Source organism: Harpia harpyja, chromosome 9 (assembly GCF_026419915.1).
Source record: "Harpia harpyja isolate bHarHar1 chromosome 9, bHarHar1 primary haplotype, whole genome shotgun sequence".
NCBI lineage: Eukaryota > Metazoa > Chordata > Aves > Accipitriformes > Accipitridae > Harpia > Harpia harpyja.
The window spans coordinates 228494-254988 of record NC_068948.1 but is presented as its reverse complement, the minus strand read 5'-3'; the positions used below and the strand labels follow the sequence as shown (position 1 = coordinate 254988).

The 26495-nt window shown below is 42.5% G+C and overlaps 1 protein-coding gene across 2 annotated transcripts in view; it reads left to right on the top strand.

Moving 5' to 3' along the window:
- The first annotated feature begins 262 nt into the window (after positions 1-262).
- Positions 263-26495, top strand: part of PHLPP2 (PH domain and leucine rich repeat protein phosphatase 2) — a 37826-nt gene continuing 11593 nt past the window's right edge. Inside the window, exons 1-10 of one of the 2 annotated variants that reach the window (XM_052797409.1) lie at positions 263-428; positions 898-1142; positions 11006-11139; positions 15330-15520; positions 15962-16087; positions 17306-17460; positions 21406-21552; positions 24126-24356; positions 25083-25285; positions 25789-25849. In XM_052797409.1, coding sequence (XP_052653369.1) covers positions 291-428; positions 898-1142; positions 11006-11139; positions 15330-15520; positions 15962-16087; positions 17306-17460; positions 21406-21552; positions 24126-24356; positions 25083-25285; positions 25789-25849 — 1631 coding nt within the window. In that variant the 5' untranslated portion in view covers positions 263-290. Of the gene's footprint in view, positions 429-897; positions 1143-10808; positions 10917-11005; positions 11140-15329; positions 15521-15961; positions 16088-17305; positions 17461-21405; positions 21553-24125; positions 24357-25082; positions 25286-25788; positions 25850-26495 lie in introns of those variants that run through there. The other variant, XM_052797410.1, reaches the window with a different exon arrangement.

Here is a 26495-nt window from a genome sequence, read left to right as displayed (position 1 = left end):
TACGGGAACAGACTGCCGACTGCCTGGAAGCGTCCAGCGTCGCGCTCAGGGCCCGGTGCAGGCGCCAGCCGAGGGGCAAGGACCGAGGCCAGGCCGCGCTCGGGGGAACGCTCCCCGGCCGCCCTCCCCGCGGGCCCGGCCGCCGCCGCGGCGGGAGCCCAACGGCCGGCCCGGGGCCGCGCGGCGGGGGCGGGCCCTCGGGCGGCGGAAGGCCGCGCACTTCCGGGGCGGGGCCTGCGCGGAGGCGGGGCGGGGCCGCCGGTGCCCGGGGTCTCGCCGTCCGGCCGGCGATGGGGGAGGCCGGGCCGGGGCCCGGGCCGGGGCTCAGGGAGGCGCCGGAGCCTGAGGAGGACGATGCGGCGGCGGCAGCGCCGGGCGGCGCGCGGGGGGGCCGGGCCGGGCCCCGCGGCGGCATCCGGGTGCTGAAGGTGAGGAGGGGACCGGGGCCTGCGCCGCGCGGGGGCCGTTCGGGGAGCGCTCGGCCCACCGGCCGCCCCCGGCAGCTCGGCGGGGCGGGGGGCGAGTCGCCGCAGCGGGGCCGCCTCGGCTGCTCGGCGCCGCGCCTGGGGCGCTGCCCGCCTCGACCTTGGCGGGACGGCCGGGCGGGGCCGGGGTCTTCCCCTGCCCGCGTCCGAGCGGCGCGGTCTGCCCGGCCCGGCGCGGCCGGTGCCCGTGGGGCTCCCGCCGGCTGATCGCGAGCGGTCTCGAGGGGGGCTCCCGGAGCGGTGGGGGGGGGCTCTCCGGGCCCGGCCGCCCCCCTGGGCCCGGCAGCGCGCCTGCGGCCTGTGCAGAGGGGCCGCCGGGTCGGACCGGTGAGCGGCGGCCTTCGAGAGAGGAGGGCAGTCAGACGCCGACGCGGAGGCAGCTGCTGACGCTCTGGTGTGGGCTGCCTTGCAGAGAAACGTGAAGCGCAACGGGAGCAGGAGCTGTTTGAACAGGAGTCGGGTTGGTTCCCGTGAGAGGGACTGGCTGAAAGAGGACGCGGGACGAGGCTGCGTGTATGTTCACGGACGAGATTCTGCAGCGACTGCTTCTTCAGACTTACGCTTGGTCCTCTGTACGGTGGACACCCCAGCCTCTGAGATATGTGATGGAGAAGGGAAGAAAAACCTCTTTTTGCAACTTCACGGAGACCTGGTCAGGTGAGACCTGAGAAGGGATAAATCTGTTTGAGAAACGTTTGCCTTAGTTTTGCAGGGCTCTGTTCACCGTGTGCCAATGTACGCTAGCAGGGCAGATACGGAACAGACAGGGGCGGCAGGTAGCAGTTAGGTACAGCCTCGAGTAATCCAGTTCGTAAAAACGAAGTGGTGGTGTTGCCTTCTACGCATCTCTTAGTGAAGCCATAGGTGTTTTAGCTGGGAGGGTCTGGCTGGCATTCCAACCAGAAATATGTCCTTTTTTTGTAGGTGGAGGCTATTGTTCATATACTCCTTTGTTATGTTCTATTGTTACGGACATTTTGGTGTCCAGAAAACTTAAGCTATTTAAGAGGCTGTAAACAGTTATTCTGAGTCAGTGAAACACGTAAGGTACTTTCACAGTTACGTCATGTAATATTTATGTGTTAGTAATTTTTTTGCTAAGAAGAGTTGCTAGGTAAATAATTAAAGGTAGACAGAAAGATAGCATAGTAAGGGTTATATAAAGAAGGTCTAAGCATCAGATTATATGTTTTATGCCTGCAGTTGATTTAGGCTGAAAATAGACAGCTCAGAGTTTAATGTGCATGAACTTTATGCTGTGGGTGTATTATGGACTCCTCTAGGTTTACAAGCTCACATTAGGTTTGTTAGGATTTACATTTTTGCATTGATTCTTCTGGACTTTAAGATTCAGTTATAAAGTTTCTCAGGGGAAAAAAATTGCTGTGGTCTCCTTACTTGAAGGCTAAGCAGTAGAGACAACACACGCTGAACAGGACTAGTAGCTGTTTGTTTGATAGTGAAACGGAATTCAGAAGTTGCATGTATCCAAATTTAAAAAAACATGGCACGTGTTTGATCAGGTAGGGGGAGGGAGTGCTAGTAGCAAGAGATGCAGAGAATAGGATGTGGTTAAAATTGACTGTTGAAAAAAGTTATTTAGACCCGTTTGCCTTGCCCAGCCTGGGTTATCGGAACCAGGGACAGTTGAGTTAGAAACACTGTATGAGGATAGAAGGGCGCTTGAACATAGCCACTGAGGCTGCTGAAAATCTCCATTCGTTGCTTGAAGAATTTATAAGGAAATGGCTTGTTTCGGACTCTAACAGTGAGCAGATTTTCCAGCATTTAGGAAGAAGAGCAGACCCTTTACTGCAGATCATGAAAAAGGCTAGGTGAAGCTTGTAGATGTGTTCAGAGAGGAATGCTTTGACTATTTTTAGCTTTTGAAACAGCTTTTGGGTTTGAATTCTTTTCAATATCTGTCTCTCTTCTCATGCTAGGTAGCCGTGCCTGTCTGATTTGTGGCACGCTTTGCACCGGATTAGCAAATTGGTCCTGCTACCATTGTTTTGGAAGCAAGTACTGAGTTGTAAATGTTTACTTCCCGCTCTTGTTGCCTCTTGGTGTCTCTAGCACTTTGTCAAGCTTTGTCTTAAATTTCATGAATTGTTCTTGATTATGGTGCGTCTGTTCCTTGTAATTCTCAAAATGTATTTGCTGCAGAAGAGATCCCTGAATTACTTCCTGCTGGGGATGTTTTCAGTAGAGAAATGGGAGTTACCAGTATTGCTTCAGTAACATCTGTTACTGAACAGGAAGAAGGCCTGAATGGTACCTGCTTGCGTGTCTACAGGAAGGTGACAGAATGCTCAAGATATCCCCATGCCCTGTTGAGATAAGTCCTTCCTTGAACAAAGTTTGCTGATTACTTTAATAACGTGTTCACGAATACAAATTACTCTGTTAAGCATCTGATTGCATTTTACAATAGGTACGTTTGTCTCCCAAACAACTTCTGAATTCTTCACCCTTTTAATATCAGTAGGTGACTTACTTTCAGAAGCTGAGTATGGCAAAGATTGATTTGGCACCTGACTCGGAAGACTGAAAGCTGGACAGTAAATGGAAGAATGACAGAAACGTTTTTTGTGTATTCACTTTTAATATTCAGTGGTGTCCTTGTGATCATTCTGCATTTCCCTTTCAAGTCTGTGCACAGGGGAGACAGTTTCTGTCGGAACTTTCTTTTCTTCTCCAAAGTGCACCTCAAGGATCTTTAGAGCTCTCCTAGCTAGAATTTTTCCTTATGTTAGTATTGTTTCATATTCAGAAATTATACCTTCCTGCAGAGGGGAGGATTAAACAAAAAGAGCACAGATACCTTCTTTGGTCTGGACACTCCTCACGACAAAAATTTAAACTACAAAGATTTGAAAACTTGTTGCTTATGAAGAAGAGCTACAGTTGCAGCAGGAGTTGTGGAACTGTTGCTACTTTTTAATGGCTTTTCTGTCTCCTTATGCTGTGCACCTTCGCTTTACAGAGCTGCTTCTCTGACTAGTGGAAGTGTCTGGTACCTGATACGTGATACTGATGTGGATATAACAGGCTGTTTGTGTCAAATAGCGGCTGCTGCGACAGCCAGGGTGTTCTCCACACGTGTTAGCATTCAGTGTGTATTGCACTGGGTACAAGATGAGTTTTTACGTTTCTGATGTGATGGTTTCACACCACATTGCTTTCTCTGAAAGGGAGAGCGTATTTTTCTACCTCAAACTTTAACTATTGCCTCTGGAACCTGTCAGCCTTGATCACGTTAGTAAAGAAATTCCACATAGAAACTGCTGTTCCAGATACTAGTTTTGGTTTTCCCTTTCCTGGCCTATCCTAGGTTTTGTTAGTGAACCGCGTGGCTCTTGACAAGAACTTGGACCAGTGATCCATTCACTCAGGTCTCCAGAATGTCTCCAAAGGCATTCAATGAATTGCTCCCTTTCCTGGTTTGAATATGGTCTGTAGCTAACAAGCTGGTTTGTTCATTGTTTTATTTACAAAGCCCTGTGCTGAACCTGTGAGTGTCGTTAGCGAAATGCCTGGATTCTGCGCTGGGGTTTCCCAGGTCACAGACCCAGCTTATGGCTAGTGCCAGAAGAGTAGCTTGGCTGTGAGCTGGGATTCAAATGCCCTTCCCACGAGGTTTTTCACACTTCAAATGCGTAATACCAAGCCATAATTCATCTGCGGAGCGGTCAGTCGTCACATCCTGCGTACATGCGACTTTTTAGGTGTAGATTTTTCTGTAAACTCAAACTCTTTTGCCGGGTAGTGAACTTTGAACCACTTGTGGAGTTGTGCAGACAACTTGAAGAATTCAGAAGGCTTAACTTTTGGGGAAGGCTTTTGTCTTCAGCCAGTGGCAAGCAAACGTAGATGGTGCAATAGTACAGACTACTCTTTTGATTGGTTTTTAGGTAGGAATGGTACTATGGCAAGAGAGGTACGTTTGTTAGGGGGTTAGGCTTGAATAGATATTACTGCCGATGTTCATTTTGTACATGGCTTTTTTTAGAAAAGAAACAAAACTGAGGGCATTGTGTTTGATATCTTCAAGAAGCATATCAGTTTGATTTATGCCGAAAAGAAAGAAAATCAAGGGTTTTTTCAAATTAGCATTTGAAACCCTTGGCTTTTTGCTGAAGTGAAAGATGAGAAGAATAAAAATAATGAAAAAATCAGGTCTCGGCTCCAGAGGGGGCAAGTATGGTGGAACGAGTATTCAGCTTTTTCAGGAGAGTAAGCCACAGTACTGTATCTCAGAGAGCATTGAGCAACCTGTAGAACTGTAATGTAATTTGTGTCATGAAAAGCGCTTATCCCTTTACTATATTGAGGTTCTTCCCGAATTCTGATGTGCAAGCATATTGTTCAGTGTGTACTCGCAAAAGCCTCGGTCCATTCAGCAACTAAATTGTAATGTTTGAGTGCTGGTTTGTTGGTTTTTTTCCCCCTAGGAAATCTAGATGCAGACTACTCGAAATGTTCTTTTCGTGAGTGACACTCAAGCATTTATGGCTCCTGAGCCATGGCTCACATGCTGGACAAGCTGTTTTCTGGCAAGCATAAGGCTTTTTAATAGCAGAAGAATTGGAATCTAGAGGTAGTCAAGGGAAACTTGGGCAAGGCATTTGGAGATCCAGTCAAATCTCTCATATTCTTCTTGGATTCTGTGCTGAAGGGTATAGAATACATCAGGGTTTACTGTATTGGAAATCAGCATTGTTGGGTACAATCTATTATTTATTCCAGTTTGTAGTAGCTTGTTATAGGAGGCAGATACCCAGGTTTGTACTTTCCAAGGTTACCTCAGAAAGCTCTTGTGAAAGTTTGGTGTCATGTTCACTGCTCTCTGTTTCTGTAGCAAAAAAATTAAGCGATAACGTGAACCTCAGTTACATATTTGTAGAAGTGCTTGGCTCTAAGCTTCTAGATCTTGACAGAAGGTCCTAAAAAATACTGAGAGCCTGCACATGAACTGAAGAAACCTCTGCAACAAGAGAAGCATTGATGGCATTGCACTCTTTCAAACCAATCTCTTGTCCTGTGTCCATCTCGCAAAGCAGGGAAAGAAAAAGTGTTTCATAAATCAGCTTTTCGTGCCGATTGTACAAAGAGCTCTATCTTAGCTGGACTAGGATCTTTTTCCAGGAGTTCCAAGAAGATGAGCAGTGTCAGAGTGATTGGTGGTGGTACAGGTGATCAGCACTGTTTGAATTTCCATTCTTGACTGCTGTTTTCCTTTTTGGGGGGATGGTTTTTTTGGAAGCTATTTTCCATTTTATTTTGGAAAGCATGGGATCTGGTCCTTGCTTACAGGCTTTCCAAATTATTTCAGAAGACTTCTCATCTCATTGAAGATATAAAGCAGATGGCGTCATCAAGAGTGAAGTCATCCTAGTCACAGAGGCAAGTCATGCTTTTTGTGATACTAAGTCAGACTTGGATTCTGCTTCTAACACACATCAAATGGTACCAGGTAACTTCCACGTGGTCTTGAGATTAAAATTTGATGCAATTAGAGCTAAACAACTAAACCTGGACAGGCACACGTGAACTTCATGAAGTTCAACAAAGTGAAAAGCCAAGTCTTGCACGTGGGGGGGAACAACCCCAGGCATTAGTGCACACTGGGGCCTGACTAGCTGGAAATCAGCTTTGTGGAGAAGGACCTGGGCATCCCAGTGAGCAACAAGCTGACCGTGAGCCAGCGATGTGCCCTTGCAATAAAGGAGGCCAGCAGCAACCTGGGCATTAGGAGGAGTGTTGCCAGCAGGTTCAGGGAGGTGATGCTTCCCCTCTACTGGCACTGGTGGGGCCACACTTGGAGTGCTGTGTCCAGTTCTGGGAGTACAAGAGAGACAAGGACTCACTGGAACGTGTCCAGCAAAGAACCACTAAGATGATTAAGGGACTGGAGCATCTTTCAGCTGAGAGAGCTGGGACTGTTCAGCCTGGAGAAGGCTCAGGGGAATCTTATCAATGTGTATAAATACCTGACAGAAAAAAGATGAAGACGATGGAGCCAGAATTTTTTCAGTGGTGCCCAGTGACCAGACCAGAGGCAATAGGCATAAACTGAAACACGGGAGGTTCCCTCTGAACATCAGGAAACACTTTTTCACTGTGAGGGTGACGGAGCACTGGCAGAGGCCACCTGGGGAGGCTGTGGAGTCTCCATCCTTCAAGATACTGAAAACCCAACTGGATGAGGTCCTGGACAACTGGCTGTAGGTGGCTCTGCTTGAGGAGGGGGTTGGACTAGATGATCACTCCGGAGGCTTGTTCCAACCTCATTGAGTTGGTGATAAAAAAGATTTAAAAAAAAAATTCAGAAATCTGATTTCCATTTTACTAATGCTAATGGATGGGCTGACTTCAGAAAAAGCATGTATTTAAAGTCATAAATACTTGCATTACTGGTTTGTATGATTTAATGCCATACTTGCCATGGAGATTAAACTCACTTTCTAGTCAATGTAATGGGATAGAAATATCTGTGCTAAATTGTTGGCAAGTTGAACTTGAAGTAATCATCTGAGCTCAGTAACTTGGCATTACGTACCTTCAACTGTGGAATCTGAGCATTAGTTCAATTTGGTTTGGAAAGTTTAGGTGAATTTGGCTTTTGCAAAATGTTTTCTTCAAAAAAGGCATTACAAACAATTGTGAACATGGCAGAAACTGTGTCTTTGTCATATACATGTGTCATAGCATCTGATTTGGATACCAGAAGAGAATAGTTAGGCCTGGGGAGGGCAGGAAGGGGAAGGATTGTGCTTTCTGCTGAAATTTATCTGAATTTGCATTGAACTACACTGGCTAGCTCTTTATTTCCTTTTCTTTACTGGTTTAAAGAAGGGGCAGAAAGAAAAGGCAGTTTTTCCAAATGTTTTTTCTATTTAAAAAAAGCACCACCACAAAAAACCACAACAAACCAGCAGTTGCAGCAGCAACAGCATGCATTGCTGACAGTCGCCTGATTCCATCTTGAACTTTAAATTGATGCATGAATATTATTCTCATGTATGAGTTTTGGAGTATACTTACAGTACGCATCAAATTGTTATCTCTGACATTGCTTTTGGTCACATTGGAAGCTTCGTGAAATTAGGATAACTCCTAAAAATCAACCAAAAATTATCACCGTTGACAGACATTGGTATGAATAAACAGTGTTTTCTACTGGTAAAGGCAGCTGATATTTTGTAAACTAAAATTTAAATCCTACTAGTCCCTTCAAGGAAGGAATAAGAACAGATTTCCAAGCAAACCAGCTGTATCAGGGAGTGATCCTTTGGGTGGATTTGAAGATACAGATCAAGGTTTTCCTCCTTTGTCTGTTAAAAAAAGCCTATTTATGGGTTGAGATTTGCCAGTAGATTTCTGATTATATTTAGGGCTGCCTAGAGATGAGAGTCTGCAAGGCCTGACATCAGTTTATTAGTCAGTAGAAGCTCCAAGAGACAATTTCTGAAGTGAGAGGAAGGGGGTTATTTCATATACAGCCTTCTGGCTAGGAAGTTGATACATTTCTGTGTAAAACAAAAGGAGGGGAGCAAAACTGCTCTAATCAGGCTGTTGTGGTTTAACCCCAGCCAGCAACTAAGCACCATGCAGCTGCTTGCTTGCTCCTTGCTGCTCCTAGTGGGATGGGGGAGAGAATCGGAGAAAAAAAAAAAAAAAAAAAAGTAAAACTCGGGGGTTGAGATAAGAATGACTTAATAACTAAAGTAAAATTAAAATACGTGACTAACAATAATAATAATAATAATAAACTATAGTAATAATAGCAATGAAAAGGAATATAACAAAACAACAACAAACCAAACAAGAAAAGACAAGTGATGCACAATGCAGTTGCTCACTACCTGGTGACCAATGCCCAAGCAGCGATCCGCCCCTCCTGGCCAACTCCCCCCAGTTTATATACCGAGCATGACATTCTGTGGTATGGAATATCCCTTTGGCTAGTTCGGGTCAGCTGTCCTAACCATGCTCCTTCCCAGCTTCTTGCTTGTGCACCTGCTTGCTGGCAGAGCATGGGAAACTGAAAAATCCTTGACTTAGGATGAGTGCTACCTAGCAACAACTAAAACATCAGTGTGTCATCAACATTATTCTCACACTAAATCCAAAACACACTCTACCAGCTACTAAGAAGAAAATTAACTCTATCCCAGCCGAAACTAGGACACAGGCTTAGCAAACATTGAGTGGTAAGAACTGGTTTTCTGCATCAACTGCGTATCAACTACATTGTCTTTTCAGCCTAGAAACTTTGTTGTTTTGGACTATAACTTTGAGAGTTTCTGATCCAGGGGTCCTATGCGTGAAGTGAAAGAGTTGCAGTGTATGTGCTTGAAATACCTGGTCATTTTACTTCTTGAGGTGTGTCCTGTTGACTATAAAGGAAGTCTGGATGGCTAGATACTTGTAAATGGTGCACGTTTTATGAAATCAGTCCTGCCTTAATTATGAGATGGCATTTGTAAAGCTGTCAGTAATAGTGAAAATACTATAGTATAATCATTAAAAAGAATCAGAAATATTTTTGTTCTTCAGTTGAGAAGAAGCGGAAAGGTTTGGTACATACAGTAATAAAATATTTCACGTTAAGACATGCAGTATAAATGATGTATGCAAGTCAACAAAGTTTAGTAGAAAACAGGCCTTACTGAACAAACTTGATCTTGATGCTTTGAAATTTCAAGCTTGGTCGCCAAAGGCATTAGTCATTTGTTGCAGTGTGTGATGTTGGATGGGGCTCTGAGCAACCTCATCTAGTTGGAGCTGTCCCTGCTCATTGCCGGAGGGTTGGACTAGATGACCTTTAAAGGTCCCTTCCAACCCAAACCGTTCTGTGTTCTGATATCATTGGTAGAAAAGCAACGCACAAACCAATAAAACTCGTTGGCTGATACCTTACAAATTGGAAACTGTTATTCAGTGTAAGTGATTTTTTTGGATGGGGGTTAGTGTATGTCTGAATGAAGAAAGGTAAACTTGAACTGTTCAGTTGCTCTGTTAATAATCTGTGGCTAAAAGAAAGGTAACAGCTTGGGAAGACATAGATGGAGGGAGTGATGAGTACTGAGAAGTCAGTGCAACAGGTTGATCTAGATGGTTTAGCATACAGTATTCTCTGGAAAATGCTGCTTTTCGATATCACTGCATATATTTATGTGAAAGCCAGGTGTACTAAACACTAAAGAGGAGAGGAAGGAGGCTATAACTTGCAAAAACTGCAATTCAGGAGGACTCGTGGATTGAAGGGATATGAGTGAATGTGCCAAATAGTTGAGAGCAGGTTTAATCCAGGAGTATAAATACTGTTGAGTAGAACCAAGAAGTCTCTACAGTTTTGTGTAGTCAGTGCATGGATACAGCGAACAGTTGTGGTGCTAGCCCTTATGGAATGTTGGTAAGCTAAAAAAAAAAAAAAATCAGTGGTAAAAATTATTTTGAATCAAAGTAGGCCCACCCTACCGCAAGAAAATTTTAAAAGCCCATTGAGCCTCATCTTGAAAAGGATGTTTGAAATGGTCAGTCTCATGATTTATAAACACCTGTTTAAAGAATAGGTGACAAATCGAGGTCCAGTGACCATAATCTGAAGCTAGGCACTTTAGATTAAACATGAGGATTTTTAATGGTGGATAATGAATGGACCACTGGAGCGATTTATTTTAACTCCCATCTTACATTTTCAGTGCTTAATCTTTTATACTAAGATTCCCCCCCCCCCCAAAGTAAAACTTCTACTTTAGCTAGAAACTCTGTTACTTTTATTGCAGAAAATAACAATTCAGCCTCTCTGGAAGAAGTGAGGTGAGAGGATCGGAAAACATCTTTTCTGTTCTGAATATACTAAACCTGATGTTTCAGGAGAACTTTCTCTTATTGCCATTGTTCAAGTTAGCCACTGAATCCTTCCTATGATCTGTTGTAGTTCTAAAAACGTCTTTTCTTTAAATGTACCATTTGGGTTAATTTGCCAGAGCATGAGAATCTTGCACTGATGAGAGCTAAAGAGAATGGGAAACTTCTTTTTTCTTTCTTTTTAGAAGTCATTCTTCAGGAGGATTCTCATATGCTTTGCTCACAGCTGCATTTGGAAGAGAAATTTAAGTAGAGTTCTTTTAAATCTTTCAGTCATTATACATAGGGGTTTTTAATTATTTGGCATCTACTTTTTGTGCAGTATTTCTGGTTTTGTTTCTTGTCATTGTTTCCTCCTGGTGCTCCTTAAATCATGGAATGGAGATGATCACCATGGATCGTATGGCTTATGCCTATTGCTTTTCCTCTATGTTTTCCTTCTGCAATGTAATTTTTCGAGTGCTAACATTCTTAAGTGCTACTTGACAAGCAGGAAGCACAGACCCCAAGGATGCATGCTTGCCAGACCTTTTCAGAGGAGCAGAACAACCAGTATGTCAGTATTCTTTACACTTTAGCTGCAATGAGCCTTGTTTAATCTTTTTTGCATTCTCAAACTACTTTCTTGTATGTTTTGACAGGAGGCTGGAGCCCACAGAAAAACCCCTCCAGATTGTGTATGACTACTTGGCTGGGTTGGGTTTTGATGATCCTGTCAGAATGCAGGAAGAGGCAGCAAACTCTGATCTCAGCTGTATGATTCGCTTTTACAGCGGTAAGAAATTGTGTGTGTGCACACTGTTGCTGTTCCTATAGCTTTAACTATGAGGCAGAACTCAGCTGAAGCCCAAGTCATTGACCTGTTGGGTTTATAGGTGGCTACATCAGACACCCAAAGTACCAGTAAGCATTTCATAAAATAACGAGTTTTCAAGATTAATAGAAAAAAACACAATTCTGTAGTTTTCTTCATCCTATCTATGGCTTGAGAAAAGACAGCTCCACAGGAAGACACAAGATTGCTCTGTTGTCTTTAGTTTCCAATGTTACAACAAATGCCTTAGAGCTCCTAATGGGATCAGAAACGTATTTCAGTTCAGTCTAGATGTGCCTGAAGATTGTGTTTCCAAAAGGTGTATGGATACGGGCAAGGAAGGTCGTGGTCAAATAGCTCCACAGCCTGTAAATAGAGAGTGAAGGTGTCAGCTGGTTAATAATAACGCAGGCTGCCATTAGAACCTAGTGCCTTTCATTGCAGAAATGAGACTTCTGAGTGGCCTATTGAATCCATTTGGGCAGGATACCATGTGTGTAAGGAGCAACAGAATGATAGTCATAGGCCTGTTGGCGTATGGTGCTAGCAGTCAGAAAACAAATTTACTGCAGTGAAGAGGAAATATAAAAGAAATAAGGGGGAGGAAAGCTGATAATGAAATTATTCCATTACTTTTAAATACTTCACCTGTGTATTTTTTGCATTTCAGAAAAAAAAATCAAAGTGCTTTTAATGGAAAATTGTTCATGCATATTGGAGCTGCGTAGCCTGACTAAGCTGCTAGCCGTCATCTGTTTATTCAGTGTCAAAAAATGAAATCTCAAGAAATCAGCTTCTCTACCCCTTTACCTGAGACAAACCCCTTCTGTCTGGGAGCTGTGTGCATAACAGACTAAACAGTATAGAAGTATAATGGAGATGGAAAGAAGTATGACACGCGTACAGTCTGGATTTATAGGGCAAGGAGTAGGGAGTCAGAAGTTACTTCAGCTGGAAGGAGGAGAGGCATCGAGCATAGGGCTGTAGAGAACTTTTGAGGAAAAAATGAGCAATTCAGTTTGGGTATGTCAAGCAGGAACTACTGAAGATTCAGGAACAGTGACTCAACTTCGTGGAAGCAAGTAGGTAGAAAAATGGAATTGAGTAGTTTCAGTCAGCATGGGAGGGTAGTCCTGCTTAGAAAGAGGCTATGAAGGAAGAAGTACGAGGATTGAAGAGTGTTCAGGAGACCTGTTTTAAGAAAGTAAAAGCAAATGCTGACAAAGTGGTTCTTAAAGGTAGGGGAGGAATTAGAGGGAATGCTATGAAAGATTACGTGATAATTTCGCAAAGCCTGCAGCTGAGTACATAAGGGATGAAGTAACGCATTTTAGCCAGAGAAACATTACTTAGAATCGTAAAGTCACAGAAGGGCTTGGGTTGGAAGGGACCTTTAAGGATCCGCTAGTCGAAACCCCCCTGCCTTGGGCAGGGCCATCTTTCATTAGACCAGGTTGCTCAAAGCCCCATCCAACCTGACCTTGAACACTTCCAGGGATGGGGCACCCACAGCTTCTCCGAGCAACCTGTTCCAGTGTCTCGCCACCCTCATTATAAAACATGTCTTCCTTATAACCAATCTAAATCTGTCCTCTTTCAGTTTAAAACCGTTGCCCCTTGTCCTGTCACTACAGGCCTTGGTAAAAAGTCTCTCTGTGCCTTTCTTATAAGCCCCCTTTATATGTTGAAAGGCTTCAAGAAGGTCTTCCCGGAGCCTTCTCCAGGCTGGACAACCCCAGCTCGCTCAGCCTGTCCTCATAGGAGAGGTGTTCCAGCCACCTGACCGTTTCTGTGTCCCTCCTCTGGACCTGCTGGAGTGCTGAGAGCAGCCTTCATGTTTCTTTCAGTCCTTGGGGATGTCTCTTGGATTTCTGTGTTCTCTTCCCACATTTCTGTCTGCCTTTCTCATCTGATACATTGAGTTTTTCTCCTTCCCTGGTGCATGGTGAGTACTTACGCCCAGTTGGGGTGATAGGACTACAAGTAGATTAATAGAAATCTCACATTAAACAGCAGCGAGAGGGAAGCATGTTTCCTCAAGTCTGGCTGTTGAGGTACTTGTAGGAACCCAAGAGTTTTATGAGGGGAGAGGATGAGTTAGATTGGCTGGGAGAATGGGGGGAGGGCTTCCTCTCAATGGAAGTTGGTTGGAGAATGGAGGCCAGTGACCCAGGTTGGATGGGGCAAGTTCAGAGACCAAATGTTATGGAGTCTTTACATGCTTCAACAACGGATCAAGTGGAACAAGCTCTCCAGGGCCATCAAACGGTTCATCTGTGTCAGGTGTGACAGGTGTGAATTGTAGAGGGTCACACGCTTTCTCTGGTGGGGAACTGTCTTGATTCCTTCTATTGCTATAGCTGGACTTGTGTAACTTCTAAGGTGGTGTTAGAGGTACTAGCTCTTTCTATTGATGACCTGTGTCCTTGCTCTCCATGGGAAAGCCTGTGCTCACTAATTGGAGCATGGAGTTAAGCATGATCACAGCGACAAGCTCAGGAGCTGCAAAGAGTGACAGGAACTTGCATACCCCTAGAGGTTAAGACCATTCTTACACATAGCTTGAGGAGTTATGAAAGAGCTGGGATTCAGAGTAGAAGTCCTTGAACGTTGCCCCTGGATGTTTCCTTAGCACTAGGACATAGATGTCACGGATGTTTCGGAGCAGATGGGGAAACTGGAGGATTGGAGTAGCTTCTTAGTAATATCTGGTGCTTGGAACAATGCTGCTGCGGCAGTCAGTAGGATACCACTTTTGGTCCCATAATATTGTTTTCTTACAAGTCTGGGGCTGGTCTTTCAGCTTGGTGAAATCCAAGCAGTTTTTTCTCTGGGTGATTAGAGTTTCTCTCCATTAAAGGACATCTTAGGCCAAACTTTATGTTCCTGAAACAAAGCTACTGTTCAGCTAAGTATTTCAGCTAAATTCAGCCTGGTAGAGACATCAAGGCAATGCTTTAAATTTGGCAAGCTGAAGATCCTGCTTTCTGAGAAACGGTATAACAACTTTAGTCGGTGGTTAACTTTTTGCTCCTAATAAAAGTTTGAAGTATGGTTTGTGTCTGGAAGTGGGTCATGCATAACCAATAGTAAGAATATTTTTCCAGTGGATCTAATTAGAGTTTTTGTCATTGTCTGGCATATATGTTGGCTACTCAGTTCCTCTGTCTGACTTTGGGGCTGTGGGTATATAAATACTTGCAGGTTGATGCTGCTTATGGATATCAGGACACCTGCAGGACAGTTCAAGATATAAGCAGCATGTCAATAGCAACTTCAAAAAAAAAAAGGATCCTTTCCTAAGTAAAACAAAGGACCTGTTGCCAGGATCTGTCTTAGGGATTATTTAAGATAAAATGAAATATAAATTTAATAAGAGGAGATTCTTAACACTTGAAACTCACAGGTGCATCAGGTCAGGCTCATTCCTGTTCTTTAAAGTATTAAGTGACTATTTGGAACATTTTCCTAGGCAGTAAGACAGTATAAACAGTGGACAGAATCTTGAAAAGCATCTGGGAGATTTGTCATTATCTTGAAAAAAAAAAATAGTAGTAAAACAGGCAAGGAGGTAGGATGACCTAAAAGTAAGTGTATGTGGATTAGAAGGCTGAAGTAGAATTCTGCTTTGCTGGTTAGAGTCATAGCTAGCAGTGCACACAGCACAGCTATAACAGTCAGTGCTGGAGTCCTTTCATTTGAATCATCTTCAGGGAAATAACTTTCTTCTGTAGCTGATTTTCCAGGCCTTTCTTTAAAGCCCAGTAGAAGCCACTTATTTGATGGTTTCTGTGACTTTAATTGACTCGACAAGAGTTTGAAATTGCTCTTCTCCTGCATCTGAATGAAGGATGTTTGGCAAGTGTGTAAGTTTGCTAAGGTCTGTAATTACCTGTAGATTAAAAACACGCTACATGACAACCGTTATAACGTTGTACTGGAAGGCATACAATGGTTGCTTATCAGACATTAGTGCATTGACTGTGGAAGTTGCTTGTCCTCTGCATGAGAATTTTTTTAAAGTGCAACTTGTCTTTCCTTGTTCTTTACAATAACTGATTTTGCGTGTTACAGCTGTGTTGCTATTTGTACTCACAGCTGAGAATGAAGAACAAATGGAAAGTAAATGCTAATATCCCCTTTTTCTTCAGAAAAGCCATGTCAAGTGGAACAGTTAGATCGCATCCTGCTTTCTGGAGTCTATAACGTACGCAAAGGAAAGACCCAGTTGCACAAGTGGGCAGAGCGCTTGGTAATTCTCTGTGGTACGTGCCTCATTGTGTCCTCTGTGAAAGATAGCCACACGGGGAAGATGCACATCTTGCCTCTTGTTGGAGGGAAGGTAAGACTTTTTTTGGTTAGCTTCCTGTGGCTTAGAAAGGAAGAATGGATTATAATGATGGGTATTATCCACAAGAGATTAATCTAGGCTTTTGTAACAAATTACTGCATTACATGTGCAGAGAGTTGTACACCCCCTTTCTACATGCTTTGCTTAGGTGGTAGTCTTAAGGCTAATAAACAAAGAGACACTAGTTCTGCTTTCACGTTAGTAGCCAATGTTGTGAATGGGCATTCTGGAAATTATTACTTCTTCGATCTACTTCAGCAGAAAGATGTTAAGAAGGATTTACTTCTGTGTTTCTCTTCAATAACTTTAGAACTGTGTTTTCAGCAAAATGTCATGTTGCTGGTAGTCAGTAATACCTCACCCTAGCCTTCAGATCCATTGTAATTGCTGCAGTTTAGGCAGACTGTTTTGTTTTCAATTCTCCCTTTGCAGGTGGAAGAGATGAAACGTCGGCAGTACACGCTTGCTTTCACATCTGCTGGAGCACAAGCTCAGACATACCATGTTTCCTTTGAAACGCTGGCAGAATGCCAGCGGTGGCACCGACAGGCATCCACGGTGAGGCCCTGGAGACTGCAGTACTTCAGGTGGTGGGTACGGGGTTGATAAGGGTTTTCTGTTGCAGGCTTGTTATGCAGGCAGAGATGAAGCTAGAACGCTGGAGAAAACACCCAGGATGCTTTCCAGCTGTCTTCATTTCTTACCTGCTCAGGACTATAGAGATTTTCTTCTAGCCTGTTCTTCTCTCTCTGCCTGTGCAACAATGTTTGACTAGTAGTTCTGCATTTTTTTTCACCCCTGCTGCACCTATTGAGCGTAGCTAATCACAGGTCATTAGACCAAACACCAGGGTCTGGCTGACTTTACAGCCCTGGAAACCTATAAATTGCACCTGTTGCCACAGTTGAGTCTGCCTAAACTGTGGCATGGACTGGCACGGGGCTACCCTGATAGGTTTGAGTTAACACAGAGATCATAGGTCAGCAAAGGAAGTGTAGTTTGTTCAGAGCTACGTCTTTATTCCACGTTAAAGTACAATTAGGTGGTGATAGCTTAGTGCCGAGCCACACTTTGACCTCAAATATACATATATAAAAAGTATTATGAAATACGAAATGAGTTCACGATAAAGCAGGTCATAAAATCTGGAATGAAGCACCGGAGACCTCAAAACAAAGCATACTTAATGAAGGGAGATCTGATACTTGCAAAGACTTTATGAAATGTTGCAAAATCATAAGTTATGAAGCCTTTTCATCATAACAGCTTATGTTTCCAATACTATACCCTGAACAAGCTAACAAAAGGAAGGTGGAAGGAGTAGCTAGGCCAAGTGGACGTTCTGTAAACCTTAAAAGACTGAACTGGAAAGTCAACTGCTTCCTATTGCTGCTTGCATCTTTGTTTGGAAGGCACTTGGAGATTATGCTTTCTCAGCAAAGTTTCCTCAGCCAAAGATACGGTTTTCTCCATTAGGCTGGCTCTCTTACAGTCTAGCTTTTAGGCAGTGCATGTTGCACATACAGAGCAGGGCTTTCTGTGTGTCCTAGTTGGTATCCAGTTACGCATCCTTGTCAGGGGGCTTGCAGAAACAATAGTAGCAAATGGGGTAAACTCCTATTCTGTGGACTGTTTCCTGCATGGACTCTACCTGGTGGGTACAAGGGGGTTCTTTCATGTTCTGGCAAATTGTTTACTACCTGCATTCTTTGGCCTTCCATTAGACTTCCAGAGAAAAATTGTTGCACAACTGCAGCTCTTCCTACTTCTTTTCAGGTTGTGTCTATGCGACTTGGCATGGTTGATCTTTCATGCTACAGCCTTGAGGAAGTACCTGAACACCTCTTCTACAGTCAAGACATCATCTACCTCAACCTACGACACAATTTTATGAGATCAAGTGGAGCAGGGAGTCTTGACTCTCTTTGCAGGTCTGCAAAGAATTATTTTTCTTCTATATTTGGAGTTCTTGACACGTGCATCCAGGGATGAAGCAGAGGGGGAGCCTATTGCCCATTCTTGTGGGGATGGTAAAAAGATTGATATTCAGGAAGCTCTAACAAATGAGGGGGGCTAGGAAGCAGAACTGAACAGCGCAGGCAGGCATAAGCTTCCAACAGTTTACAGTCTTCATGAACTCCCTTCCACAGATTCTTTGTGCTAAGTTAGATCTGAGATGAGCCTGGTGGAGTGATATGCCATTTGTATGGACAAGATGCAATAGTAATATAAGGCTGCTTGCTAAACAGAACATCTTGGAGTATAAAATAAAAGGTGAGGGAAAGCATAATGCTGCTGTTGTGGGTAAGTGTTTGTAGGAAGAAGTGCAGATCTGCAAAAGCCTGTTTTGGTAAGTTCTTAATGTGCATTTGGAATTGGCAGAGGGCCTGTGAGACTCCAGCTTTGCTTTGGGAACTTGTAATGATCTGCTTTTAAGAGAGTAGCAGTTGTGTGATGGTATGGAAGCATGATGTAGTCATCTTCAGTAAGTGAGGGAGTCTTACAAAAATATTTTTAAATTAATTCCTGAAAATCATAAAAATCTAGAGGAAGATTAGTCTGTTGATATCTACGCTAGTCATGCTATAAACAATTCAAGGAGTCACTCTATGAATTTTGAAAGCTGTTAGGAAACCTATAGTAATATTGTCAAATGGCTCAGTGTTTGGAACACATTGTGCCTTAAGAAAAATATATTCAGAGAAACATTGCAAAACTGCAGCGTTTTGTTTTGGTTTGGGGTTTTTTTGTTGTATTTTTGTTTTGTTTATCTCTAGGGGCCTGTTACCAGGTTATTTCATTTTTCTTCCTACAAAGTAATGAGATACCTAGGTATCCATGAGGGTATACAGGGTAAAAAAAATTGCTCACCTGTGGGAATTCTTTGCAGTTTCATTGAGAGCCAGAGTCTAGTCTGGTTTTGTTTTAATTCCAGACTTGTTTAAATATTTTCTAACTGCTGAATTGTAATAGACTCTGTTACTGGAGAAGCTGCTTAAAATAATTAAAGATTTTCCTTTCTACTTCTCTCTTCAAATACACTGTATGATGTTGAAAACCATATCAGAACTTTATTTTCTAAAATGTGGTATCCTTGGTTAACAGGATCAGCAAAGGGGCTTGAAATTTCTTTTGACCTTGCGTGTAGTCAACAAGAGATCTGACATGTCAGAAACTCAACTCTTTTCCTGGCAGTGACTATGTCTGATGAAGCTGAAATCCTCAAACAAACAAAAGCCATAAAAGAAGCCCTCACCTCACACAATCTTGAATAAACGGGTAGCATTAGGTAGCCCACATAAGGCTGCTCATTGCCTTTTGAAAAGATTTTCTTTCTGAGGTTTTTAGGATGTTCATCAGGTCACAACCCCAAATGAAGAAACTTGCTCATTTGCAGTAGGTGTTATCAGCGCCTAGAGATTGACAGTTCCGAACAGCAGAATTTTTTGCAATGATCAGATCTCTTTCTCTGAGGAAATCTTTGAAGCTCTAGGAGTCTAATTAGCTATAACTATAATAATGGAACAAAAAATAATTAACTAAAAGGGAAACATTAAGCAAAGGAAATTAAATAACCCCACCTGTTTTGTCACATCTCCTAGCTTATTTTTCATCTAACGTACTGCCTTTCAAGTATCTCCCTTTTCTGGAAAACATTATCAGGGCTGATCGTCGTTGATAAGTATGCGTGTGCGCACGCATGTGTATAAAAATGCATGTCTATTATCACCATTCTAGCTAGTTGGTACAGAGTTGTACTGGGATGCTTTGGTGGCAGAGCAGGATGTTGCGTTGAACTGGGAATATTTCAGGCCTGCACCAGTTTGGGCAGCTCAAAGAGGATGGTCATCCCACTGAGAATTTGTTGCTGTGTTTCCGTACCTCTTTGGTGTAATCCCAATATGCCCTGTGAGAGCGCAGTCCAAAACTTGAGGAGCTGTAACAATTTCAGGATACTTATTCCCTATAATACATGGTTCATGTACAACTTGAGAGAGAGTTGGGTTTGCATTCCATTCCTACATCCCTACTGCTTGAGAATATTGGGGCAAAGGAGAAGGAACAGAAGGGGAACTCAAAAGGCTTTTGAGTATTGTCCTCCCCACTGAACACGACAGTCTGCTCACAGAGTCTCAGACCAAGCTGTGTCATGTCCCTTCAGCTTTTGGAAACTTTAATGCCCCTGTTGTGTTTGCTTTGATATTGTTGCACATGGATGAATTCTGAAAATTGGTTGTGCTGTTGCATTTAATGCCATGCCTCTTGGGGCAGTTTCTCACCACAGTCTGTTAATGATAGAGAAAGAGCTGCGTGGTGTTAAAGGCATGTGCTGTAGAAAAAGCCGTTGTAGAACTCCAGAGAAAGCAGTTTCATTAAAGTGTTTTCTGATTCCAAAACCCAAGAACTGTGATCTGTCCTAAATCTCTTAAAGTTGAACCAGTTAATGAGAAAGTTCAAATCTGTAGGTTTATCCTCATTGTTTCCTTTTTTTCCATTATTGTTGTGAAGTTCTGTGGGCAAGTTTCTGATTTTTGTATCATTGGTAGATCTTTGCATCATACAGTATGTTCCCTTTAGGAAGGCTATTACCAATATAGCATCTTTCTCTTTGGCTTTCAGTTGCATTACAAGAGAGTCTGTCTGTGATTGCAGCAAACCTAAAATGCCTATGCCCTTACTTGTATGACAGGGTGCTTTCTCAAAGCAAACAACCCATGTCCAAGTTTCAGATATGCTCCCTCTTTTTAAAAAAACAACAACACCATACTCCCCCAAAGGTTATAAAGCAAAATGGAGAAATATAATGCATAGTTCCTACACTGATCATTCCAAGTATTCTGAATCGGAAAAAGGAGTCACTATAAAGAAGAAAAAATTTCAAAACCTTTCAGTCTCATACTTCAAGCCATTTCAAGCTAGGAGTAATATTCTCCCTCCATTAATGAACCTTGGTTTTGTTACCTATATTAAAACATTTGCTTCAAAATAAGAGCTACTCACCATTACCTAGCAAAAAGTATGCTAGATGGAGCAGATGAATTAACTATATGTTTCCAAATAGTACTTCCCTGGTACATTACATTAGATTTGCAATGGTGTCATAAAAGTATGATATTCATTTCCCCACTGAATTAATTTCTGATGGTTCCAGTTTGGGATGAGGAGGTTATTACTTGGGGAAAAATACTTTTGTTTCCTGTAGAAAGAAGTAGGAACTCTTTGAGAAGAACCTCTTGCATATTATGCCAGCCCATGCTCAATTTCTTCCCTCTATTTGGACCTAGCACAGTGATAGAAGGAGCTGGAATAGGCAACCATCTGTTAAGCACAGGTGGGACTTTAGTGACTGTGAGGGCTGTGTCAGTTCTCGTGTGGCTGTACCTATGGTACAGTCTGCCAAGCAAGTGGCACTTTAGACGTGGAATCTCTTCCAGGCACCTCTGGGTGCAGATCTTGGGGCTTCCCAGTGTGAAGTCGGCACTTTCCTGGATTTCCCTTTTACAGCTCTGCTAGGCCTTCTGTTGTGCCTAGCTTGAAAAGGGTGTTCCCTCCCCTCCTCTGTTTTATTCTCAGAATGGTTCCAGTTAATGTTTTCAGCTCCTATTTTCTCAAGTTGCATAATTGTAGATTTTTACTCTGAATAATTCTTTGAAGGTATATTTTTTTAAAATTAATATTTTTAGTCTCCTTAATCTTAGTATCAGTCACTAGGAGGAAGCCTGTCAGAAGAGAAGGTTGTTGCAGAAACTCCCGTAATGAGTTAGCTGACTGTATTGCCAGTGTACAAAGACTTAAAAATTCTTTATGACTGGTTTTGTATGGTTTTGTTTCGAGACCGTGGAGGTCTGTGAATTAACTAGTATTCTTGCCAATAGGTTTTCTCAGTTGAAGAGCCTGAACCTGTCTCATAATAGACTGGGAGAGTTTCCTGTATCACTGTGTGAGATCTCTACTCTAACAGAGCTTAATGTTTCCTGTAATGGACTTCATTACTTGCCAAGCCAGATTGGCAAACTGTTGAAGTGAGTATATTCGTTTTATTTGTGGCCATAAAAATCCTTGGTGCTTCGGTTGAGCACAGCTGATGTAAACGTACCACTTATGAAAGTATGAGTGTTGGGGCAGCCTGTTCTGCCCATGAAGACTGAATTGACTCCAGCAGAAGGTCAAGAATCAAGGTGTCCAATAATGTTTGTTTTTCCTTGAAAATGAAGATATCACAGTATGTTTATACAGTTGATATTTTAAGTCACTGGTATAAAGCAGGTTACTGTTCATCATTTTTTACTTCCTGCGTGTTCTACTAGCTATGTAAAATATATTAGTGTAGTTTTCTAATAAAGATTAATGGATTTTGCCGATTTTGGAGTGGCCTAGGAAGACACTTAACAGTCAGTTATGATGCCTTGAATCACAGGTACCACCTTGCTGAACTAGAGTAATGTGAAGGCTTCTAAGTATATGAATATACTCTCACTTAAAATTCAGTAGACTTGAAGCTTTTTATGTTCTCTGTGGGGTGTGTGTTTTGGGGGGTTGCTTTTTGGTTTGGTTTTTTGTTGTTTTTACTTTGGGGTGACTTGTATGATTTCTTGTGGGTTTATGTCCGATTTTTATGTAAATTCGAATGCATCTTGTTCTCTCTCCATCTACTGCCATCTTGCATTCCCTTGCCTGCTTTCTTGTTATTTCCTTCCTACTTTTGCTTCTACTTTTTTTTTTTTAAACTACTGTTATGGTGGTGCCTTATGAGTTAAACATAAATATTGTTATGTTTACATAAGAATACTTCAAGAGTTTCTAAAGATCATGCTGTCAGGGGCATTTCCAGAAGCCACAGATTACTACAGTGAAACATCTGTGGAGATCAGCTAGGCTTTGTAGAACTAAGGAAAAATATACATGCCTCTCAAATTCTGAGGCCTAGTCTGTGGACCTTATTTATACAAGCAAGAGTATGCTGATTATGTTGTTGCAGTATTCATAGATGTCTTACGCAAAAGGGATTGCAGATTTCTTAACTTTATGCAAGTTTGAAGTATAAGGGCACCTTATAGGACCAAAGACAGTCTCAGGTGCAATTCCTTTAATCACTACTATTAAAACATTACAGCTGCTGATGTAGAAAAGATGAGGAAACATGATGCAGATGAAGCATTGTCTGAATACAATTGTATTGTTTCTCAAATAAGTTCATGCACATTTTTCTACAGCTGCTGAGGTGTGTGACTTTCTGAATTTCTGTTTATTATTTGTATTTAATATTTTCAATACTGATGCAGTTTCTATTAAAGTTTTAATTTATTGTATAAAACTTTTCTGTGGTAACTTCTCACAGAGGTCTAGTCATTTTTGTCAGCACTAGTATGTTTTGATAGCTTTCTACAGAATTGGTTGGGTTTTGTGTTAGAAAGGATTTTAACATGGAAATGCTTGGGCATCCCCTCTGAAAATTTTGTCTTAAAAGTGTTTGCTGGAGTAAAAACCTTCTCCGTTTTTCCCAGTAGCTACCTAGAATGCATAAAAGCTTAAGCTTAGGTAAATTTAATTGCAAGACTATTACTGCATTTGTTTAGATAAACATTGACACTGAGCTATTGGTTCATTGTGGCCTGCTCTTCCTCCAGCTTCTATCTTTAATAAAGGAGTGTCTGCAGCTACATTGGGTGTAAGCAAGTCATTTCCAGAGCAATCTTTTAGCCATATGCAACCTGTGAGGAAAAAGCTGTATGCAGGCTTACAGTTTTCAGAGGTTTGCAACTTAGTTATGGGTCCAGTCATCTTTTTGATCCCTTGAGTTCTTATTCATAAGAACTTTTTATGGCCCCAGATTGCATTTCTACCACCAGTAAACACTGTTCAGAAAGTTCTTTGCTGGAACATAATCATAATGAGGGAATTGTATTGTGGGGGTTTGAGTCTCAAAACCCATGCAAACTTTAAAACAATTCATCTTGCAACAGAAAGCCACCCTATTCTTTTCCGACTGTCTGAAAGGACAACTGGAATGTACAAATTTGTTACCAGTGCATTAGTGTGGTAGAAATTGTGATTTAACTGTGCCATAAGTGCCATAGATGTGAATAAGTGCCATAATAGTGATATGCGATTCCAGCAATTGGATTATGAAGGTGTAGTTGATTTTTATTGTTTCTTATGAGACAGGTCTGTACTGTTACTGCTGTTGGTTTTGGTTTTAGTTTGTCATAGGTCTTTTAAAGATTGTCCAGCATGCTAAGTGAGGAGTTCTTAATTTGTAGAAAACCAAGTGATTAAGTAAATAACTCTCACTTACAACGTAAGTACTGATTTGTATTTTGCTTATGTTAACTTACAATCTTTGGCACAACTGGAAGTTTACCTCCAAAATAATTTAGGAACTATTTGGTGTTGCATACGTGCAGTTCCAAGCCTACTACGTGCATAATAGAAGTACTCCGGTAACTTTATGTGTATAAGAATAAAATTGGCTGTTAGGTACCTTTAAAAAATAGCCACACTGAGGCAGCTAGCTATACGAGGAAATTCACTGAAAATGCTAAATGTAATGTTCACTACTCTTTGCTGAATTACTTTCTCTTTTTCATTGCTGCAGTCTCCAGACCTTCTGGCTTGATGGGAATTTCCTCACGTCCTTACCAGAAGAACTGGGGAGTCTGCAACAGCTCAGCTGTCTCGGGCTTTCCTTCAATAACTTCTGTGAACTGCCAGCAATTTGTGAGAAACTTGTCATCTTAGACAAACTAGCCCTGGCAGGGAACTTGCTAGAGACCCTGGACCTTGCAGTGCTGAACCGTATGAGTCACATCAAAAGTGTGGACCTGAGGTAAGGGAGGGAAACTTGCATATATATATATAAACCAGATTGCTACTTTCCATTTACAGCAGAGGAGCTGTGTAACCTCTGCTACATTTTGCAATAAACTAGGTGTAATTTTTTCTCTTACTGATTCTTTAGCTTTTAGGGGGTTCTGTTTCGGAGGGTGTGCAGAATTCACTTGGAGAAGCAAGGTTAACTTAGCAATACCTGAAGCCACTGAATGTGACTCAGACCTCTAGTTTCCTCTCTTGATATGCTGTTACCATGAGCTTCGGTAGCTCTTTGATCTGTCCTACCCTTTTTTGTGCCTGAACCTGCCCCGAAATGTGATCCTTATTCTCCACGCTGCCAACTGCAGAGCTCTCAGAAAGGGACAAAGAACTTTTTGTTTCTGGCAAGGCAGTATAGTATCTAGTCTCTGCATTAACTTTCTGTGTCAGTGCGAAGTAGCTGTCCGTTGGCCTGGCTTCTAATTTCTAGACTGGTCTTCGGAATCTCTTAAACACTGGGGAATGAGTAAAATGGTTTCACATATCAGTGCAGACAAAGGAAATGTTTTTCTTTGTATTCACTGCCTGAAATCCACCATTGCTCCTCACGCATTTCACTGTGCTCACCTTTGGCATTAGCCTTCACCAGAACTCTTCCTTTCCTTTCCTATCGCTTCTTACTGATGTCCAGTGTTCAGTGTCTTATTTTCTGACTTTGTAACTCTTATCTCTGAGTGTTTAGGCTGAACAACCTGAAGAGAGCAGCAGCTGACACTCTGGAGGGGAACAAATCTGTGACTTACATGGATTTACGAGACAATCAGATGACAGATCTGGATCTGAGCTCCTTGGGCAGCCTGGAGCAGCTGCACTGTGAGCGGAATAAGCTGAAAGAGTTGACACTGAGTGGCTTTTCTCTTCGGGCCCTCTATGCCAACAGCAACTGTACGTCTCTTTGCCTTCTTCACCTGCCTTCTTCCTTCAAGCCCTGGGAACAAAGGAAAACAGCCCTTTGCCCTCTCCCACACAAAAAAATATGCTGATGTTACAGTAGTGAGACTGTATCTGATGGGTCTTCTGAGGTCAGCTCCTAGGGTCACATATGCATGTATGGGCGCAGGCTGTGTAATGGGGCAGGCTGCGGTGCTGCGTTACTGTCCAAAGAATTAGTCTTCCGGTGAGATCTGTTTGGGAGTCCACAAATAAACGTACAGTTCTCCCCTGTTCTGGTGCCCCATGTGGCAGTTGGAGAGATGGGATAGTGAGAAGCTGTAGTGCCATATGGCAGATGTATGAAGTGCGAACTCTGTCTTGGGAGGAATGAGTAGAGACCTTGAGTATCCATGAAGTAAGACTATGAGTCTTACTTGCTAGCTAGTCTGTCTGCTTCTCTGTGCTGTTTTCCCTCTGAGGTTCTGCAATCATAATTATTTGCTTTACTTCATCAGGTCTGACAGCTGTCAATATTTATCCGGTTCCTGGTCAACTGACGTGTCTAGAACTCTCTCAGTAAGTGACTATACACCACAGAATATAAAGCAAGTATCTGAACACCTTTGCTGTTTTCTGCAGAAATTTTTTGGAGCTTTTAAGCTTTTGAGAGTCAAGAGCAATTGAGGGAAGGTACTCCATCTTCACAATAGAACTGGAAAGCTCAGCACTAAAGAATGATGAAAGTGTCCCAGACCAGAAGCCTCTCTGAACCAGTATGACCTGTCTCGGTGACTGACTGTCCTTCAGCTGTAGGCTGTAATCAGCAAAAAAAGCCAAGCAGGGACCACTGAACTTGCGGCAGCTTACTGGGCTGAATGGTGGGAATCTGTGGAGTAAACATTTAGAGTAGCTGCCAGTGATCTCTGCTGTTGGCTTCATTGCCTGCATCTGCCCTTGGAACAGCATTGTGAGACCTGTAAGATAGGATGCCTAGAGGACCTGATCACCTTTTGCTTCAGTTCTGGGTTAAAGCACAATAACAGGATAGTGTAGGGTGGCCTGTTCTGGGGATGTCAGTGCTGTAAAGAAAAAGCCTGATCATCAGAGCCTTGCATCAGTACTTTCTACCAATCATGCACCAGCTCAGTTTGCATTACAGAGCTAGCCATGAGATAAATTCCACGTGACTAGCTTGGATACTGTTGTTAATTTTCTGCCTATT